The following is a 19640-nucleotide window of genomic DNA, read 5'->3' as shown; positions in this document are numbered from 1 at the left end:
TACACTTCTGAATCCCCTAAAAGGGTAGCTCCATGTAGAGTGCATAATAATACTGCACTATTAAGATCGGGGGGGGGGGGGGGGAGAGAGCTATGGTTCAAATCTCCACTCAGCCTAATCTGGCTAACAGTGTTGTTGCAAGGATAAAATGCAAGCCTCCACAATTTCAAAAATGGTTTCTGTGTGGCAATCCTCCTTGAGTGTCTGAGGCTGGCTGTGCAGTTCTTTGAAAGCCAGCCAAAGGAAGGTTCCTTTCTGCTAACAGTTGAAATAACATACTATTAATTTTAAGGGACGTACCATGTTTCTGTTTCCTTGCTGAGCTAAAGTGTTCCTGCAAAACAGTAGACTAAACCGAATACTAGTTTAAAGCCATCTGGAAGCAGAATCGTTCCATTGTGTAACTTTCCTGTCATTGTTGTCTGTTTTTGTTTCCAATGAGAGGAAAAGGCTTTTGTAACAAGAGCTGATGGGGGGGGGGTTGTTTGCTAATTTTGGTTTTCTTTCAGTAGTAGGGGTTAGAATAATGGTTGTCTTGATTTCATTCAGTTGGCAGTGCCGCACCTTTTCATGCCAAAGAACCTGCCAGCCGAAAATCCTTAACTAAAGGACAGCTGTCAGTGGGTTGTCTCAATCCTTTGGACTCCACTGCCCAAAAGTGAAACGAGGAAAAGAAAGGGAGCTCTCAAAGCTGAAGCGTCCAACAGCACTTAAAAAAGTAAGCAGTTTTTAGAATGTTGCCTGTGGACATGGTGATCATGAATCCTAATGGTCCAGCTTATTTTATTTTATTTTATTTTATTTGAAAGCAGGAGACAGGATAAGCTTCCATTCATGATCATGACGTATGATTCCCCTCCCACCCCGATGATGGGAACAAGCAGAGCACCAAGGAAGCCAACCGGCCAATCGATACCTTGATGTCACTTATTTCATCCCCAACAGATCCAAACTGCCTCAGTAAAAGTGATTGATTCAAAAAATGGTCTCCTTGCTCACAAAAACACAGTTCTCTTGATGAGCTGTTCTTCTCTTTGCCCCGCGGCATCTATTTCTGTGTTAATTCCCAGGGTTTGCCCACACTGACTTGTGCTGTGGGCCTAGCTTGCTGATCTAAGGGTTGCCTATATTCAGTGGCGTAGCGTAGGGGGTGCAGGGGGGGCCGGCCGCACCGGGCGCAACATCTGGGGGTTAGGGTTAGGGGGCGCAAATCCACGGGTTAGGGGGCACAAATCCACGGGTTAGGGGGCGCAAATTACTTGCCTTGCCCCGGGTGCTGACAACCCATGCTACGCCACTGCCTATATTTAAGGTCATCTTTCTCATTCAGTGGCCTCTCTGCAAAGGCTGATACTGTATGCCCTTAAGACCAGTTGTGTTATTTCTAGCAGATGAAAAGTGGACATTTTACACCACAAAAAGCTAAAAGGTTATATTTGCTTGTTTCTTTTTGGCAGCTCCCTTTGCTCGCACAGCAACAACGCTGCCTCTGACTCTCCTGCACTCCACTTACGGGTCAGGCTTGACCTGGGAGTGCAGCTGCTGCAGCTGGGTGTACGAATGCTGCCTCAGTAGCTCCCTTGCGTGCCAGAGCCAGGCTTCAATGAGGGAGCATGTCATGGGGGTGCCTGGTTGCGCCCCTTCCAAAAAATGTGCCTGGGGTTATGCCCCAGTTATGATATCTGGGTTACAGACTAACCAAATACCTTATCTGTACCAGAGAGCCTAAAACTGGTAATCACTATCCTGTTGTTAACCATGTAGGATATGGCCAATAAAAGAGGCAACACGCATTTAATGAACAACACAGCCTAAATGGCTTTCCTTTATTCTTATTTTGGGATCCTAGAAACTAGGCCCTCCTTTTTCAAAGATTTTTGCCATGTCCCAGGTACTTTCAAATTGTTGAATCAGTTAATCATAAATACTGTTTTGCACCACTTCTAAATAATAGCCGTATCAATTTAAATACAGTGGAATCTTGGGTTAAGTTACCCTCGGGTAACGTAAATTTTGGGTTGCAAAAACAGCAAACCACTTGCGCATGCACAGAAGTGTTCTACCGCCGTGTGTGCATGCACAGAAGTGGTCTCTCAGGTTGCGAAAACTTTGGGATATGGCCGGACCTCTGGAATGGATCCCATTTGCAACCGGAGGTACCACTGTCCTTGATTATTGTTGCATGGTTTTATTTGCAGGTGTGTGAGCAAAGGATTCTGGGGGGAGAAAAATGTTTTTCAATTCTGAATTATTTTCATATGTCGCTGTGTTTTCTTTTTAAAAAGAAAACATGCAAAAGTCAGGCATAACAAGGGCTTGGATCCAGTGATGTCCTGTGTTAGCAGAAAGGCACCTCTGCTTATGCAAGACAGCACCACTGAATTATCCCAACTCTTCTCAGTCTTGCTACAACCTCCAGGGCCCTGTTCCACACTGTTCTGGGGATCCATTGATAATCCAGACTAGCTTTGAATGACAGGGTGGTGTCTAGCTTGTACAACAAGATTTTCTCTCCCCATCTCTCAGATCCTACCCAATATGAAACAAAATAATACAGTTGTGAGGAGGCTAAGTTTGCTATTGCACATACATAAAAATGACAACTAATGGATTCTCCACTCCAAAGAGAAGGAAATTCAAATTTGCAATCATCAAGTATCACGTTCTTGAAATAAAAGATTGCATGTGCCACTGAGGAAGACAGCAAGATTTAAAATCATCTGGCAATTGAAATCACTATTTGCCCTAAATATTGGCATTTAGATTTATTATACTCTGGTTTGCAATAAGGATATAATTTTATAAATAATGTGGTTAATCTTTTCTTTTAAAGAACTATATTGTTTTAGAATATTTGATTATGTATATGATACTAATCTTAGTAACGTATTGTATATTATAATATATTCCCAACTTTTACATTGTTTCCTAATTTTCTTTTGACACGGGTAATTTTCCTTTCTCATGGTGTTTATAAAAAATACAGTTTTTTCCTGCTGTCCCTTCGTTGTTCAGAACATCCACCCACTTCTGAAAAATGACTTGCATTTAGGAACAAAAGATCCACATTAAATTTGCTATCCCTTTTTCTACAAAGCAGCAAGCTTGTTAATTTGTAGAAGAAATTAGCATTGCTCACATTATCCTAAACTGTCTCTCCACCCCACCCCCCAGATTATCTTGAAGGAAAGAGAAGAAAAAAAGGGGCGCTTATCTGTAGATCATACCCTTCTGGGAGCTGATGAAGAACAAGAGGTGAATCTGACTCCAAATCAGTCAGAAGACGTAGCATCTCAAGAAGGTCAGAACTCTAAAGATTGAACTGAAATATCTGTCTAGATACAGTAATATGCTTTACAGTATTTCCTGTGTGCATGTGTGTGCCCTTGAACATTGTTGTGTTTTTTTTGTAATTTTAAGTAGAGTTACTAAATCAGGAGCTCTGTGTCTTATCTATGACAAGTATTGTTTTACTTAGGAATTTGGACCAGAAGGAGTAAGCTTTGTGCATGTTTTTAATCTAAATTGTAAATATAATGTCACTCCAGAAGCTATTTTAGCCTTTCAAGAGCAGTAGGAGTCTGTGGATGGGCAGCTGAAGAGCCTCTACAGCAGGCTTCCTCAACCTCGGCCCTCCAGATATTTTTGAGACTACAATTCCCACCATCCCTGACCACTGGTCCTGCTAGCTAGGAATCATGGGAGTTGTAGGCCAAAAACATCTGGAGAGCCAAGGTTGAGGAAGCCTGCTCTATAGTAACATAGTCCATGACTTGGCAGCCTCAACATCTCAGCCTATAAGTTTTTTAAATTGCCTTGATAGTTACCGTATTTTTTGCTCTATAAGACTCACTTTTTCCCTCCTAAAAAGTAAGGGGAAATGTGTGTGCGTCTTATGGAGCGAATGCAGGCTGCGCAGCTATCCCAGAAGCCAGAGCAGCAAGAGGGATTGCTGCTTTCACTGTGCAGCGATCCCTCTTGCTGTTCTGGCTTCTGAGATTCAGAATATTTTTTTTCTTGTTTTCCTCCTCCAAAAACTAGGTGCGTCTTGTGGTCTGGTGTGTCTTATAGAGCGAAAAATACGGTAATTGCTAGCTGTAGTTTAATATTTTTCCCCCAACTGAAAACAAAACAAGAAATCTAGCACAGCAACCACATGGTGTCAGTGCACCATTGTTTTGTTGCACAAAAGCTGGATCTGTCGGATCATACTATTGACTAGTCTGGTTTACAGTGTTGGGTTCTTTTGAAAGTGTCATGGTGGCATGAAGGAACGATATGTTCCAGTGATCCACACAGATGCTGTTTCTGACTTTTATCATTTTCCTGTTACAGAAACCGGCTTGAGTGTGCCGAGTGACACCTCACTCTCTCCGGCAAGTCAAAATTCTCCTTACTGCATGACTCCAGTATCCCAAGGCTCACCTGCCAGTTCAGGAATAGGTAGCCCAATGGCTTCTTCAACCATCACGAAGATTCATAGCAAGAGATTCCGAGAGTAAGAGCTGTTTTTAAAAACTAACCTTCACTTGTCCAATAAAATGTGTATTACAGTGTAAGTAGAATGATGGAATTGTAGCGTTGGAAGGGATCATGAGGTTCATCTAGTCTAGCCCCTTGCAATGCAGGAATCTTTTTGCCCAGTGTGGGGCTCAAACCCATGACCTTCAGAGTAAGAGCCTCATGCTGTACCAACTGAGCTATCCCACAGAGTTTAGTTTATAATGGACCAAAAAAACCCAAGTTCAGCCCATGCTGCAAAGCATCACTTGCACTTAAATAAATTCCAGCTATGCTATGCATAGTGTATCATAGACCAGAGAGAAGGTATCTGCACCCCAAATATATTTGGATAGCTCAGTCAAGTCATAACTGGAAGAGACGACAAAATAGGTATTCTTAGCCAATCCTGATGAGAGAGGATTTTGTCAATTACCCCTTGTTGACAGACCATGTGTCTTTGCTTTACCTTTCGCTTTGAGTGCCTGGGGTCACTTTGAGCGATACTAGGTTTTGGTATTCTAGATACCAATATTTGGTTCTTTTTAAATATATATATATATATATTATTAATTTTCCATCAAAAGAAAACACAAATCACATTGCAACTTCTACAAATTCTCCTCATTTTTAGACTTCCTTCAGCCTCTCTGCCAATCATCCGAATTAAATTTTCTTTAATTACACATTTCCAGATTTTGCTATTACCTTTATCCCTATCCCCCACTTCTATTTTCCTTTTTTGTAATATTTCTTATGTTATTACAGAGCTTCTTTAAATGCCACTAACGTTATTTCACTATCACTTATACATTCCCAATACTCAACTAACTTTCCCCAGCCCCGATGAACTTTTGATCTCGTAGATATCTGATCTTCCCAGTCAGTTTATCAAGTTCTGCATAGTCCATCAGCTTCATTCTCCACTCCTCCAGTGTTGGTATTTGTTCTTGTTTCTGTTTCTGGGCCAGTAATATTCTTGCCGCTGTTACTGCATATTGGAAAAGTTTATGATCCTTTCTATTTATTTCATTTCCAACGATTCCTAAGAGAAAGTCCTCTGGTTTCTTAGCAAATGTATATTTCAACATTTTTTTCAGTTCATTATATATCAACTCCCAGAAGCTTTTCACTTTCTTACATTCCCACCACATATGATAAAATGTACCATCCTTTTCTTTACATTTCCAACACTTCTTACATGTTTTATACAATTTTTGCAAGTTTTACTGGTGTAATATACCATCTATATATCATTTTCATAACATTTTCCTTTAATGCAGTACATGCAGTGAATTTAATACTTTCATTCCATAGTTTTATCCAATCATTAAATTGTATATTATGACCAATATCTCTGGCCCATTGTATCATAACTGATTTAACTTCTTCATCCTTTGTATGCCATTCCAACAATATCTTATAAATTTTAGATAAAATTTTATATTCATTATTTATTATTTCTAATTGAAATTTGGAATCTTTCTCTACATATCCATATTCTTTGAGATCTTTTTTTAAACATTTCATTTATTTGAAAATAATGCAACCAATCATATACCAACTCTTTTACTTCTTCATAGGGTTTCATTTTCCATTTCCCCCCTTCTTTAACAATCAAATTTCCATATGTAATCCAATTCTTTCTCATATTAATTTTTTTTACACTCATAACCTCTAAAGGAGACAACCAGTGTGGAGTTTTTGGTTCAAGTAGGTTTTTATACCTATCCCATATTTCTATCAACGATCTTCGGAAAATGTGGTTCTCAAAGCCTTTATGGATTTTCTTCTTTTCAGCCCATAGATATGCGTGCCATCCAAATCTGTTATCAAATCCTTCTAAATCTAACAACTCTGTATTTTCTAACTTTATCCATTCCTTTCACCAACAGAGGCATGAGGCTTCATAGTACAATTTCAAGTCTGGCAAGGCGAAGCCTCCTCTTTCTTTTGCATCAGTTAGTAGCTTAAATTGAATTCTTGGCTTCTTCTCTAAATGATTTTAGGAGAGATTTTTTGGGATATCTTTTAGTTTAGGAAGCTTGTATCAGAAACTTCTGTGCCACATTCTCTGCTAGTTTGAGATTCAGAATAACTGACAAAATAAAAACAATGATTCTAAAATTACACAAAGTTGTAGCCATAAATATTAAAGATGGCAAATGTGCCACAAAATATCAAGATAAACCTAAATATGTATTTTACACTTTTCTGAAGTCCTTTAGCTCATCCTTCTATATGAGAGAGGAGCTCATGTTAAAATACCCAGGTATAGAGGGATGAGCTAAAGGACTTCAGAAAAGTATAAAAACCCTTGAGGAAAGGATAGTGAAAGCAGTTTGGCCTTCTTGAACTTTGTCTTATTGTATCCCTTCTGACTTTACAGGTACTGTAATCAAGTTCTAAGCAAAGAAATAGATGAGTGTGTGACCCTCCTGTTACAAGAGCTTGTCAGCTTCCAAGAACGAATTTACCAAAAGGACCCCATGAGAGCAAAAGCAAAGAGGAGGCTTGTGATGGGTTTACGCGAGGTTACAAAACACATGAAGTTAAACAAGATCAAGTGTGTTATCATTTCTCCAAACTGTGAGAAAATCCAGTCAAAAGGTATTAATGATTATCTCTGGTGGACCACCTTCTCTTACAGCTTTGGTCTGATTCTCTGCTTCAACACGGAATCATTTTTTTCTTTTTGCCTATGCCGTTTTTTATTATGCAGGGCACTGAGGGGCTTTCAAAGAGCTGTGTGCAGAGTACCATGTGCACCCTGGGGCTTTTCTGTCTCCCTTTCCTCCTGCAGGTCCTTTCACCCCTCGAAAAGCCCCTGCAGAGGAATGCAGAATGATTTTGTGTGGCACAGAGCCTGCCGATGGGGCAGGGGTTGTGGGGAGAAGACATGAGCAGATGTCATGACATGCACACACTTTTTATGCACTTTCTACTTGCACAGGAGGAGGGATTGCAACCTGGCTCACACATAGCGTGAAGCCAAAACTGGCTTAGCACAAAATAAGTACATGTGTGGGCTTCCGGAGAGGAGATCATGGCTGCTTCGCTTCTCTCCTCCAGTTGTTCTGCTGCTGCACTAAGGCATAGTCCGCCTTAGCATGTTGTTTGAACTTGGGCTCATGGTTTAGCGCACTCCAGACAAAACCGCAAGCTGTAACCAAAGTTGGTCTTTTGGCTTACAGCTTGTGGATTTTCTGGGAGCACTGAAACCACAGGCCTGGTTCAGACAATACGTTAAGCCAGTACAAGTTCAGTGCAGCACAGCAGTCATGATCTCTGTGGAAGACCACACATCTGCTCATTCGCGATTTGGCTTGGCACTGCCCTAACAAGGGCTTTATATTTTAATTGAACTTCCTGTCTAAGGCCTTTAGATTTTTTCTTTAGAACCTTGTCTTACTGATAAAAATAAGTTGGCTTAAAGTAGCAATTTAGCCATCATTTTATCCTTACGTATGTAGCATCTTAAAACTGGCAAATTATATTTAATTATATGACTGAATTTTGAGCTGCAGCCAATACCAACTTCCTGACTCATGTGCCTGTGTGCTGCAGGTTTTTGTGACATCCACATTTTGTGTGTTTTTTTGGTGTGCTCTTAAATCTTAGCTCTTTGCCTAAAATGCAGAATGTGTAAAAGGTTTTTATAGTTCATCATCCTGTGCTGCATGTGCTGCATTGGTACAGTTTTCATTGGTTGGAAATGTGTAGTTGGACTTAAGCATTTGATTATTGATGTAAAGTTAGCAGACTTTAAACTAGTTATGAGGAAGTTCTTCACATTTTAATCTTCTGTTCTTCTCCCGGCATGTACCAAGGTGGACTGGATGAAGCTCTGTACAACGTAATAGCCATGGCACGGGAACAAGAAATCCCCTTTGTCTTCGCCCTGGGTCGTAAAGCTCTTGGTCGCTGTGTGAACAAGCTAGTTCCTGTTAGTGTGGTCGGAATCTTCAATTATTCAGGTGCTGAGGTAAGAGCATATAAATCAACTCTGCCACTATGGTGTGAATTCTTTCTGTTTCACTGAGTTCCTAAGATTATTCATAATGGTGCCTGACCTGTGCCACATACCCCATTACTGAGCTTTGTATGTGTTGCGTTCTCCACATCTTTGAAGTAACCCAGATCAAATCCTCCTCTTCGCACATGTCCATGCATCCCAAAATGTGAAGAGGACTGCCTGCCCATCAAATGTGATAGACAAGAACCATGAGAGTAGAGTCAGGCTCCTGCTTTCAAATGAGCACTCTTACAGAAATCTGATTGGTTCCTTCACAGAATTTCGAAGAATGACAGGAAATGAGCTTGGAAAAGGAGCAGGCTAAAAATACACTAAAAGCACTTACCCATTTGTGACACGTGAATATGGGCCATATCCGATATTAAATGTGTGTCTTTTTTTCTCTTAATTGGAAGAGAAATTGGAGTGAGAGCCAGAAATCTCATCTTCATTAAATATTAAGGAAAGTGGCTCACAATGTTTTTACAAAACGTAAGTGTCATATTCACTAGGGAGTGCTCTGTTAAGTAAAATGATGCTTCCATTTTGCACTAAGCTACACCATGCAGCGGAACACACATACCCCTGCTCCCCCCCTCAAATTTCAAACTAGCCGTTATAATTCAGATGTAATAAAGGGATCTTATTTGATCTACATTTTATTGCCATGCCTAATTTTAGTTGGCATGTAGAATTTTAGCTGGTGCAGAACTAGAATGCTTTTTTGCTATCACTATAATGAATTTCTTCAGCCAAGTGATACCCTTATGTGGCTAGGATCTAGGGATGAATTCCAGTCCGTGGTAATTTAACAAGTGTTTACAAGCCAGTTTCATTCTGTTTCTGCATTAAGCTGCAATTTGAGAGAGTGAGAGAGAGAGTGTAAACTTAGTTTATCTCAGCATATGCATGTCTAAATATGGGTGGTATTCAGCTTACTCAGACCCATTTAATGAACCTGACCTAAGTTTAGGTCCATTAATTTCATTGGTTCTACTCTGAGTAAACCTTACCTGAATACCTCCCACTTAACTTCTAAATTACATTTGCATTTTATTACATTTTGGGTGACTGACAACCCCAAATCTTGGCATACAAAAGAGCAAAATCCAGACTATAATTCTGTTCCATTCCACATGTTAGTGTCGGTTTGTATTAGCATTCCAAGAAATCAGATTCCTCAAACATCCCTCAAAGACCAGTGTCTATGCCTCTAGCCAGTGTTCAGTTCTTTCCCTGTGGATCTATAAACTTGAGGCTATCAGTAGATAAGGTTACTACTGTTTCAGCTATCTCCTTCTGAACTACCATGGTACAGTTTTTGGGTCACAGAATGAGAGGCTCATTGGTTTCCCTCCTCAGATTGCTTAGGCACCTGTAGTATAATGCATTGCCTTGTTTCAAGACAACTTGTGACACTAGAGTGTCCTGCCTTGAAAGCAGGGGACCTTCCAATAAAGAGATGCAGATAACAGGGTGGTCTCTTGGGGTAGCTTTTATCTTTTGCTGGGGTCTTTTTCTTTTAGAACCTCTTCAACAAATTGGTGTCACTGACAGAGGAGGCTAGGAAAGCCTATCGGGACATGGTTGCAGCAATGGAGCAGGAGCAGGAGGAGGCCTTGAAGAACATTAAGAAGGTGCCCCACCACATGGGGCATTCTCGGAATCCTTCTGCAGCAAGTGCAATTTCATTCTGCAGTGTTATTTCAGAGCCCATTTCAGAAGTGAATGAGAAAGAGTACGGTGAGTGCATTTTCAAAACAATGCTTATGTAGCAGAATCGTACTGAGAGTGAGCTAGCTGTCAACTTCTTTCCTTTTCCCCTTCCTTTAATGTTGATGATCTGCTTATTTTATGATCACGAAGCAAATTTTGGGGGGTTTTCTGCCCCTGTGGCAGATTGGCTAGTGGCTTTGGGGGAGTTTTGCCTCGTTTTTTGTAGCCTCACACTCCGAATTGAGGCACCTGGATTGTCTGACTAAACAGGAGTTGCCTTTTGGTGTGAGATGCTCGATTTGCTCCTCCACTCTTCTTGCGGCACACTGGTTTGGATGACAAGATTTGTGTGTAGGGGTTTTATTTTTTGATGTGGAAGTGAATCAACATGTGCGGGATGACACCTTGCAAGCAGGATGATAAACTAGATGGTCTCTACACTCAACCCAGCCATAGATGTGGATATTCCTGTAAATGTAAGTTTGTTTGATGTGACTGACTGAAAAGAAAAACCCCTTATTCCAAAGTAATGCAGCCCTGTGAAATAGGCCTCAACTCATTTCCCGAACGTATGTTCTTCTCTAGAAGCTCCTTACTAGTTGTCGCGAGCAAAATGCATCGAATCGAGTGGTAAAGCCCACCTGGGTTTAAATAAAATTAGGAACATAGGAAGCTGCCTCATATTGGATCAGATAATTGGTCCCTCCAACTCAGTATTGTCTACACTGGCAGCAGCTCGTCAGGATTTCCAGCAGAATTCTCTCCCAATCCTTCCTGCAGATACGAGGATCAAACCTGGGAACTCCCAGACACAGTTCTGTTCACTGGAACACTACTTAGAATGGCTCTTTCATTTCTCTCTCTCTCTCTCTCTCTCTCTCTCTCTCTCTCTCTCTCTCTCACACACACACACACACACACACAGAGAGAGACAGACAGACAGACAGACAGACAGACAGACAGACAGACAGACAGACAGAGACAACACCAAAGCTTGGTTTTCTACGGAGAGCTGTTTTCCATTTAATTGATTATTAAACAACTTTAAAGCATTTAAATGGAAGCCTGCACACATCCCAATATTCTACACTGTTAATGTTAGACAGCTTGCAGTGGTGCATAGAACCTAACCTGTGTTCTGTACTTCCTTCTCATGGCAACACATCTGACTGCAATTTCTGTTTTTTGCCATTCTCTCTTCCCCACCTTACCCTACCCCAAGATTGATATAACTGAATTGGAGAGGGGAAACCTTTTCTCTGATACCCCCTGAGAAAAGTTCTAAAATTGCACTTTGTTTTTGTGTGAGGGTGAGTGGAACGTGTATGTGTATCAACTGTTTTAAAAAAGAACAAAACCACACCTCTTTCTGCGTGTCAACCATTCCCAATCTTTTCTGCATTTCTTCCCCTCCCCAGAAACAAATTGGAGGAACATGGTGGAAACATCAGATGGATTGGAAACTTCTGAAAACGAAAGAGAGGCCTCTTGTAAGGTTGCTGCTCCAGAAAAGCCCGACAGCAGTAAGGCTGTTGCTAATAAGCAGCTGTCTCTAGCATCTGTTGGGGTTGTTGCAGTCACAATTCATGGGAAAGCACTTGGTGGTGGCAAGGAAGAACCCAAACCAGATGACAACCTGGAATGGGCCTCGCAGCAAAGCACAGATACAGGATCGTTGGATGGCAGTTGCAGGGATATTTTGAACTCCTCCATGACCAGTACAACCAGTACCCTTGTCCCAGGAATGCTTGAAGAAGAGGAGGATGAGGATGAGGAAGAGGACGATGACTACACCCACGAACCTATATCTGAAGAAGTTCAACTCAACAGCAGAATTGAATCTTGGGTCTCAGAGACTCAGCGGACTATGGAAACGCTTCAGCTTGGGAAGAGCCTTAGCAGTGCAGAGGATGAGAATGTTGAGCAAAGTGGTGAGGAGGAAGAAGCCGAAACTCCCGAGCAAGTGGATTCAGTCGTCGACAGCGAGGAATGGACAATGGATAAGCATGCAAGTAAAGCCCAGCAGAAGCCTTCAGTCTGCAGTTCCCTGGAGACGAAGCTTACGGACTCAAACTATATACCATAAACTCGAGCACAAACTCAGGAAACATTAATATTTTAAAAACTAACTGTTGTAAGGATTTCAGCCATTGCTTTGTGTGCTTCATCTCAGCATTTTGCACTGTGTAACGTTTAATATGCATATTTAATTCACAACATAAATATTTTTTGTAGCTGTCTTTATTACTTTTTCCATTAAGAGCTAGAGTGTATGTGCATGTGTGTAATGACTATTTATATCTTCCTCAGAACAGATTATGTGTGTTGAAACTGTCAGTAGGCATCTTTTTGTATGAGAAAACTATTTGCAAATGACCATTTTTATGCAAAATTATTCTCCAACTATAACTTAAAAGTTCTTACACTTTCTAGCCTGGCAGTAGTGACCAATATTTGCTTTGTCATTCTATTATCTTGAAATTATTTGACCACATCTTCGTGTACCAGAATTTGGGCCAGAATTAATCTTTCCAGGGGCTTTTATCCTTGCTGATAAGAGTTAGAAAGATGCATATTAGTCAGTAACTTAACTTCAAACCTCTTCTTACTGGCCTCAGGATATTCGTCTCAGAAATATACTCTTGAAATGCTGGTTATAACCATCTAAAACAATTTGGCAAGGCACCTTCGGAAAGAGAATTCTTATTTCCATTTTGATTCACTATCATTGTCACTGTGCCTAGAGGACTGTCACAAGGGGACCCATTAATCACAGCAACTTTTCCTTGTTGGGTTTTGTTAACTTTACTGTTTGTGGTTTTCACTTATCTCAGGAATGCTAATATAAATTTATAAATGCTATGTAAATGCAGACACTGAATTGGATATTGATCATTCAGCAGAAAGTAAGGTGGGCCATTGAGGCTCGATTTATTCGGGTAAAAGAGGGGAAATTTGTGCATGCGATGCTCCTGATCACCTCTTATGTTTTTAGCTTGGGGTCAGTCATAAAAGTTGGTTCTTGTTGATGAGGTGAGCTCTTCTGTAACAGCAGGAGTTCATAATAGTGAGCAGGCAGAATTTATTTGGTGGGAAATCAGTTGGTTTAGTGGGAGAAAGTCAGGCTGCTTTGCTATTAACATAAAAAAATCAAAAGGCTTGTCTTAACTTCTGCATGCTCTGCATCAAACTTTTGTCCATTGCAGAACATCGAATTGTACCCAGATAAGCTGCATGGAAAAAAGAAATCCATTAATGGTGAATGTAGAAGGGTTGTATACTCATTGGTAGTGCAAAAAGATATGCTTTATGAAAACATGGACTTCCAGCGATTATTGAAGTATTTCACAGTTAGGTTGTTCACTTAATTATTGGGACCAATAGTTTCAGCATCTTCATAACTAGCTTATTATATTGTACAGACAAAAATCTGATACAGTGTCTTAAAATCTCATATTGTCCTTCATGGAATGTAGCAGAATAAGCCAGTTTGAGTATTTGTGCAAGAAGCTCTTTGGAATATATGGCTCAGCACATGTTAGACAGAAAAAGTATTGGAGTTTGGCTGTCACAGGATGCGAGTAGCCCCGCCCCCCCCCGACCTCTCTAAGTGCTAGTAACTCATATTAGGTACCTTTTTAAAAAGGTTTGTCTTTTTTTCAGAACCTGCTTAATCCTGTGGCAATATACATAAAAGTAAAGTACATTAATTAAGTATATCCACTTTTTCAGCTGTTGGTTTCAAATTCAGTCAAGGCATTCTTCCCAGTTTGCGAAATTGCCTGTCCAAAAATTGCAACAAATCTCAGTGCAAACAAGACATGAGTGTAAGGAAGCCAGCCTTTTTTTTTAAAAAAAAATGTTCATCCTGAAAAGTGGCAGCTAAGCCTCCAGGTGGAAACGGAATATCTCTGTGTTTGTATGCTTGTGAGGTTATGTTAGCTTGTATTTAATAAGGTTTTTTCTGGTGTGTAGTATAATGAGGTGTATGTGATTCTGTCATCTTCTGTAATGAGCATCCACATTCTGTTCCTTTTGATGAGTTACCTTATCTTTCACTGCCACGATAGTTCCTGTTTGTTTGGGTTTTTTAAGTAGCACAATTTCTATACTGGCATAAAAAGTAGGTTCTGACGCACGGTCAAATGGTGTTTCTGCTTTCGTAAGTAGGTTCAAATTTAGGACATGTTCAGCAAATATCTGTGCTCTTTTAAAAACTTGGTTAGCAAATTTTACCAGAATTTGTGGAAGGAGATGAGGGTTGCCGGGGGGGGGGGGAGTGCACAATGGGCTAGATCTTCCTTTGTTTGAAGTGACTATGTGATGAAGTATTAAACACTCCAGTATTTGGATAAAAATTAGCTTACCCTGGAAAATGGAATGCCTGGTGAGCTATTGCACTTGAGCCTTTGGCAGGCCAAACAAGATTTTGGGGGTTGTAGGCTGCCAATGCAATGCTTAATTCTTTCGAGTTTATGGTAGCCAGTAAACCCCATTTAACTTATTCCCTCTCTCCTCTGGATTAAATTTCAAACTGTATTTACAGACTAGAAGCTTGATCAGTGACTGGTGTGGTGTGGCGTTCTGCTATTTTTAACATGGAAGAAAAGGTCCTTTTGATTAATGCACTTGTGTGAATTTTGAACTCAGTACAACACGGGGAGAGATGCCTTGGAATGTTAATTGGGTGGGTGGATGTACACAGTATAGTTGAGTCCAGTTCTTCAACTGGAAGTTGTTAAATTTTAATAGCATGGAGCAAAAAGTATTGTTTGAAAAGCTGCTATTTGCTGAAATTGTCATAATATTTTGTGTGTGTGATGTGCCAACTAATCAAGATATTCAGTCAAGTTACCAGATTTTAATCACTAATTCAATAGGAAGACTTTTTTAAAAAGTTGCAAAGCCATAAATGGAAATTGTACAGCTTTATATACCCAGACCTGCCCAGCAGAAACAGTAAGAAAATGTCTAAACTTAAAACAATTAACACTTTTAAAAAATCAACTTAATGGCACAGCCCAATTAATGTTAATATATGGTTAATGTATTTTTAAAAGACTATAATAAAGTAATGTCTGTTAATCTTTGATACCTTTACATTTGTAGTAACAGAACGTGGGTTTAAAATAGAAAATCATTATGAAATTACTTCATGAACAGGTTCTGTCTGTTTTTTCTTTTACGAAGGATAATTGTTCTGTCTACCATACCTTTTTGAGTAATAACAGCTTTTTGCACTATGTAAATACTAGTGGGGGTTCTTCCATAATGAATAAAAATGATTATAAAAAGTAATGGTGTGGTGTGCTTTTTTTCACCAAGCTGTTAATGGTTGCTCTCAATTCTCTGTGTCAACATTATTGTGTAAAAACTCATTTTTGAAGGGAAATTGGTTTTCCCAGCTCCCTATATTCAACTGTGGTGGCTAAAATGGGCTGTGCTGGCCAGTGTGGCACAACTCCAAAATATTTTTGTGTATAGTACGTACTGCCTCTGCCCTCAGTTTTCACTAGTCTACTAAGCTAGAAAGGAGTTAACATAGGCATGGAAGAGTCATGCAGAAATTATCATCCTAGCACTTGTTTCTTCTTGCTGTACTACAAATGTCCTCCATATGCAATATCTGTGTTGTAGGTTGCCTGCTCATGAGTTAGAAATAGCCTCTCTTTTAGCCATAAACTGAAAGGATGTTAGCAAGGAGTGGATAGGTAGTTGTAGGTTACTGAATGTACAGCGTATTCAAGTTCAAATGCTGCAAAGTCATACTCTCTTCAGGTCATTAACTGAAGGGCCTGCAGCCAAGCTTCCTGTGAGGAAATTTGTAAGCCACTCAAGTTTTTAATTTTTACTTAAGTGAATAAACAAATTAAGCTTATGAAGTTATTGCATGAATGCAAGAACTATTCCGCTTCCTCTGGATGAAAAACTGCCTCGGGCCTGATGAAATACTGCTTGTTGTGTATCATTGGGCTGATTTGCACATATATATGCACCACTTTGATTTTTCTGCTCTTGGTTACCCTACATTTTTCTATTATTGCAGCGAGAGCGTGTAGGCCAACTTTTATTGAAAAGTGTTCCATCTGTGGTGACACTGGGCATCAGGAAAGTGCTATCTTTTACAGGGCATGTAAGACAGAGTTGTTCCGCCTGGCCTTTGGCTTGGAGCCAATTTGATTCCCTCCCCCTCTTTCTTTTTTATTTTCCTTTCTCCTCCTGCAATGAGGCTACATTTTAATATTATATTGTTTCAATATTTTAATGTTGTATTTTACTTTTGTTTTTAAGTTGTATTCATTCAACTTATTTTTATTATTGCTTGTTAGACGCCCTGAGCCCGGCCCTGGCTGGGGAGGGCGGGGTATAAATAATATTATTATTATTATTATTAATAATAATAATAATAATAATAATTAATTTATTTTTATTTTTATTTTTATTTTTATTTTTATTTTTATTTTTATTTTTATTTTTATTTTTATTTTTATTTTTAATTATCTGCACTCAGCAGTGAAGGCTTTGCCTGGGTGGATTGGCCCACTGAAGTATTACAAACTGGAAGATGTGGAATGAAGCAATTTAATATTCAGCATTTGCCTTTTTCACATAGCTGACATTTTCAATTTTTTAGCTATCTGTTGTGACCCCAAGGTCTTGCTCCTTGTCAGTCACTAGACTTCATGCGCATATATGTGAAATTAATATTTTATGCCCCTTTCTGCAATACTTTACACTTATTATACTATATTTGCTATTTTACTGCCCATTCGTTCAGATTGGAGAGGTCCTTTTGGAGCTCTTCAGAATCCTTTTTTTTCTTCAACAACCCCGAACAGTTTAGTATCCTCAGCAAACATGGCTATTTGGTTGCTTTTCCCCACTCCACAATTCTAGATAGTTCATGTACAAGTTTATAAGCACAGGTCCTAATACCACAATAAGGGGAGTTCATGCTCACTGGGCACAATAAGGATTGGAGTCCCATCTACAAAGTTGCAGAGTCCTTATCCATGTGATAAGAGGATATGAGATTGCTGAATTGAAAGTTTTCAACAAGGTTTTCAATGCATCAATGAGAGATCAACATGTATATCTCAGATTACCACTGCCCCCTTGAAAGGGGGATGGGGGCATAGGCACCACATATGCTGAGGTCCATTTGCTTCCCTGCTCCCACAGCTTGTTTAGTCGTGTCCGACTCTTTGTGACCCCATGGACCAGAGCATGCCAGGCACTCCTGTCTTCCACTGCCTCCCGCAGTTTGGTCAAATTCATGCTGGTAGCTTCGAGAACACTGTCCAACCATCTCGTCCTCTCTTGTCCCCTTCTCCTTGTGCCCTCATTCTTTCCCAACATCAGGGTCTTTTCCAGGGAGTCTTCTCTTCTCATGAGGTGGCCAAAGTATTGGAGCCTCAGCTTCAGGATCTGTCCTTCCAGTAACCACTCAGGGCTGATTTCCTTCAGAATGGATAGGTTTGATCTTCTTGCAGTCCGTGGGACTCTCAAGAGTCTCCTCCAGCACCATAATTCAAAAGCATCAATTCTTCAGCAATCAGCCGCCTTTATGGTCCAGCTCTCACTTCCATACATCACTAATGGGAAAAACTCCATGGACAAAGACAACAGGCTCCTACAGCACAGGTACATAATTTCCTATCGGTGTGTAAAATTGTCTTTTAGACTTCACTCCCTCTATCCATGTGTGTAAGGTAAAGGTAAAGGGACCCCTGACCATTAGGTCCAGTTGTGGCCAACTCTGGGGTTGTGGTGCTCATATCGCTTTATTGGCCGGCGTACAGCTTCCGGGTCATCTGGCCAGCATGACTAAGCTGCTTCTGGTGAACCAGAGCAGTGCATGGAAACGCCATTTACCTTCCTGCCGGAGTGGTACCTATTTATCTACTTGCACTTTGATGTGCTTTTGAACTGCTAGGTTGGCAGGAGCAGGGACCGAGCAATGGGAGCTCACCCCGTCGCGGGGATTCGAACCGCCAACCTTCTGATCGGCAAATCCTAGGCTCTGTGGTTTAACCAGTGCCACCCATGTCCCATCCATGTGTGTAGAGAATTGGAAAATGGTTTGGAGCAGCAGGAGACAGGGCCAGCCCTACCATTAGGCATAGCCAGAGGCGCCAACTTGTGCACAAGATTTGGGGGAATGTTGATGATGCATGCGTGACATTGGGAGGAGCAAAGGGGTAAAGCCAAATATGCAAGCACAGCTTCAATGGCCATTGGCGGCTCCTCTCTGGGCCACCTACTGCCACTGGCTGAGGGCTGCTTCCCCTGTCTTCCCCTTAATAGGGGGAAGGAGGTGCCGCTGGCCACTGAAGCTGTGCCGCACATGGCTCCAAAATCAACCACCTCTTCCTTCCTCTGCTGCTGGGGGCAGCTTCTTCCCTCCTGGCCCTCTTCAGCAGGAGGAGGTGTTGGCCATGGAAGCTGCTCTGCGATTGGCCTCGTCTGCCCCCCGATGGTTCTAAACATGGGGGGATATTGGGGGCTCCAGAAGAGCTGGTCCCCAAGGAGTTGGCACCTATTGGTGATGGATGCTGGGAGTGATGAAGGGTGGCGGCGGCAGCAGTAGCAGCCCCTTGGTTGTTTCACCCCCTCAGCCCCCTGCACATTCCCCTCTGTTAGACGAGAGTTGTGCCTGCCCCACACCCTCAGGTGCAACGGAGGATGTTATCTTCAGTGTTGAAGTGAGCTTCAGTCGTTAGCCCAGGCAGCTCCTGTATCTGGAATGGGGTAGGGCGCCATCTTGTCCTTTGCCTCAGGCAGCAAAATGTCTTGGGCGAAAGCTGGCAGTAGAGTGCATCCTTTACTTGCAGACGGTCTCAGGTTCCATCCCTACTGTCTCCAGTTAGAAAGAACAAGTAGACCTCTACCTTAGTCCCTGGAGAGCAGCTGCCAGTCAGAACAGACAATATTGGGCTAGATGGACAAATGGTCTCGCTTCGTATTAGGCCGCTTTTTATGTTCAGTGTAGTTTTCAGTGTCTCCAAGCCAGGGCCTACCTTTAATGCCAACCAGTTAACTATTTTAATTGTGCATGTTTCTCTTCCTCGCTACCACACGTAGCCTAGACAGGCCTTTTGGCATAAGTTCCAGCCATTTGGGGTTTACTTGCCCCATTTTTTAAGTATATATAATATATTTGCAACCTTGCTCCACCCCACCCCCACCCTGCCCCAACAATGAGCAGCAAAGGGGGGGGGGAATGGCGGCTGCATTACTCAGGTGACCTGCCTTAGGTCAGACTGGTCCTCACTTGGGGATTTCTGGTGTGTCAGTTGAAAAGCATTGTTAAGTGCATGGGTAGGCAAACTAGGGTCCGGGGGCCGGATCTGGCCCAATCGCCTTCTAAATCCGGCCCGAGGACGGTCCGGGAATCAGCGTGTTTTTA

The 19640-nt window shown here is 41.2% G+C and overlaps 1 protein-coding gene across 1 annotated transcript in view; it reads left to right on the top strand.

Annotated features, from left to right (window-relative positions):
- Positions 1-14076, top strand: part of SECISBP2L (SECIS binding protein 2 like) — a 36457-nt gene extending 22381 nt beyond the window's left edge. Inside the window, 8 exon segments of the mRNA XM_079953189.1 lie at positions 550-648; positions 651-718; positions 3175-3301; positions 4336-4498; positions 6890-7110; positions 8331-8485; positions 10042-10258; positions 11650-14076. Coding sequence (XP_079809315.1) covers positions 550-648; positions 651-718; positions 3175-3301; positions 4336-4498; positions 6890-7110; positions 8331-8485; positions 10042-10258; positions 11650-12317 — 1718 coding nt within the window. The 3' untranslated portion in view covers positions 12318-14076.
- Positions 14077-19640: the final 5564 nt, after the last annotated feature.

Source organism: Podarcis cretensis, assembly GCF_951804945.1.
Source record: "Podarcis cretensis genome assembly, chromosome: 14".
NCBI classification, from domain to species: domain Eukaryota; kingdom Metazoa; phylum Chordata; class Lepidosauria; order Squamata; family Lacertidae; genus Podarcis; species Podarcis cretensis.
This window is presented reverse-complemented; position numbering and strand designations above follow the sequence as displayed.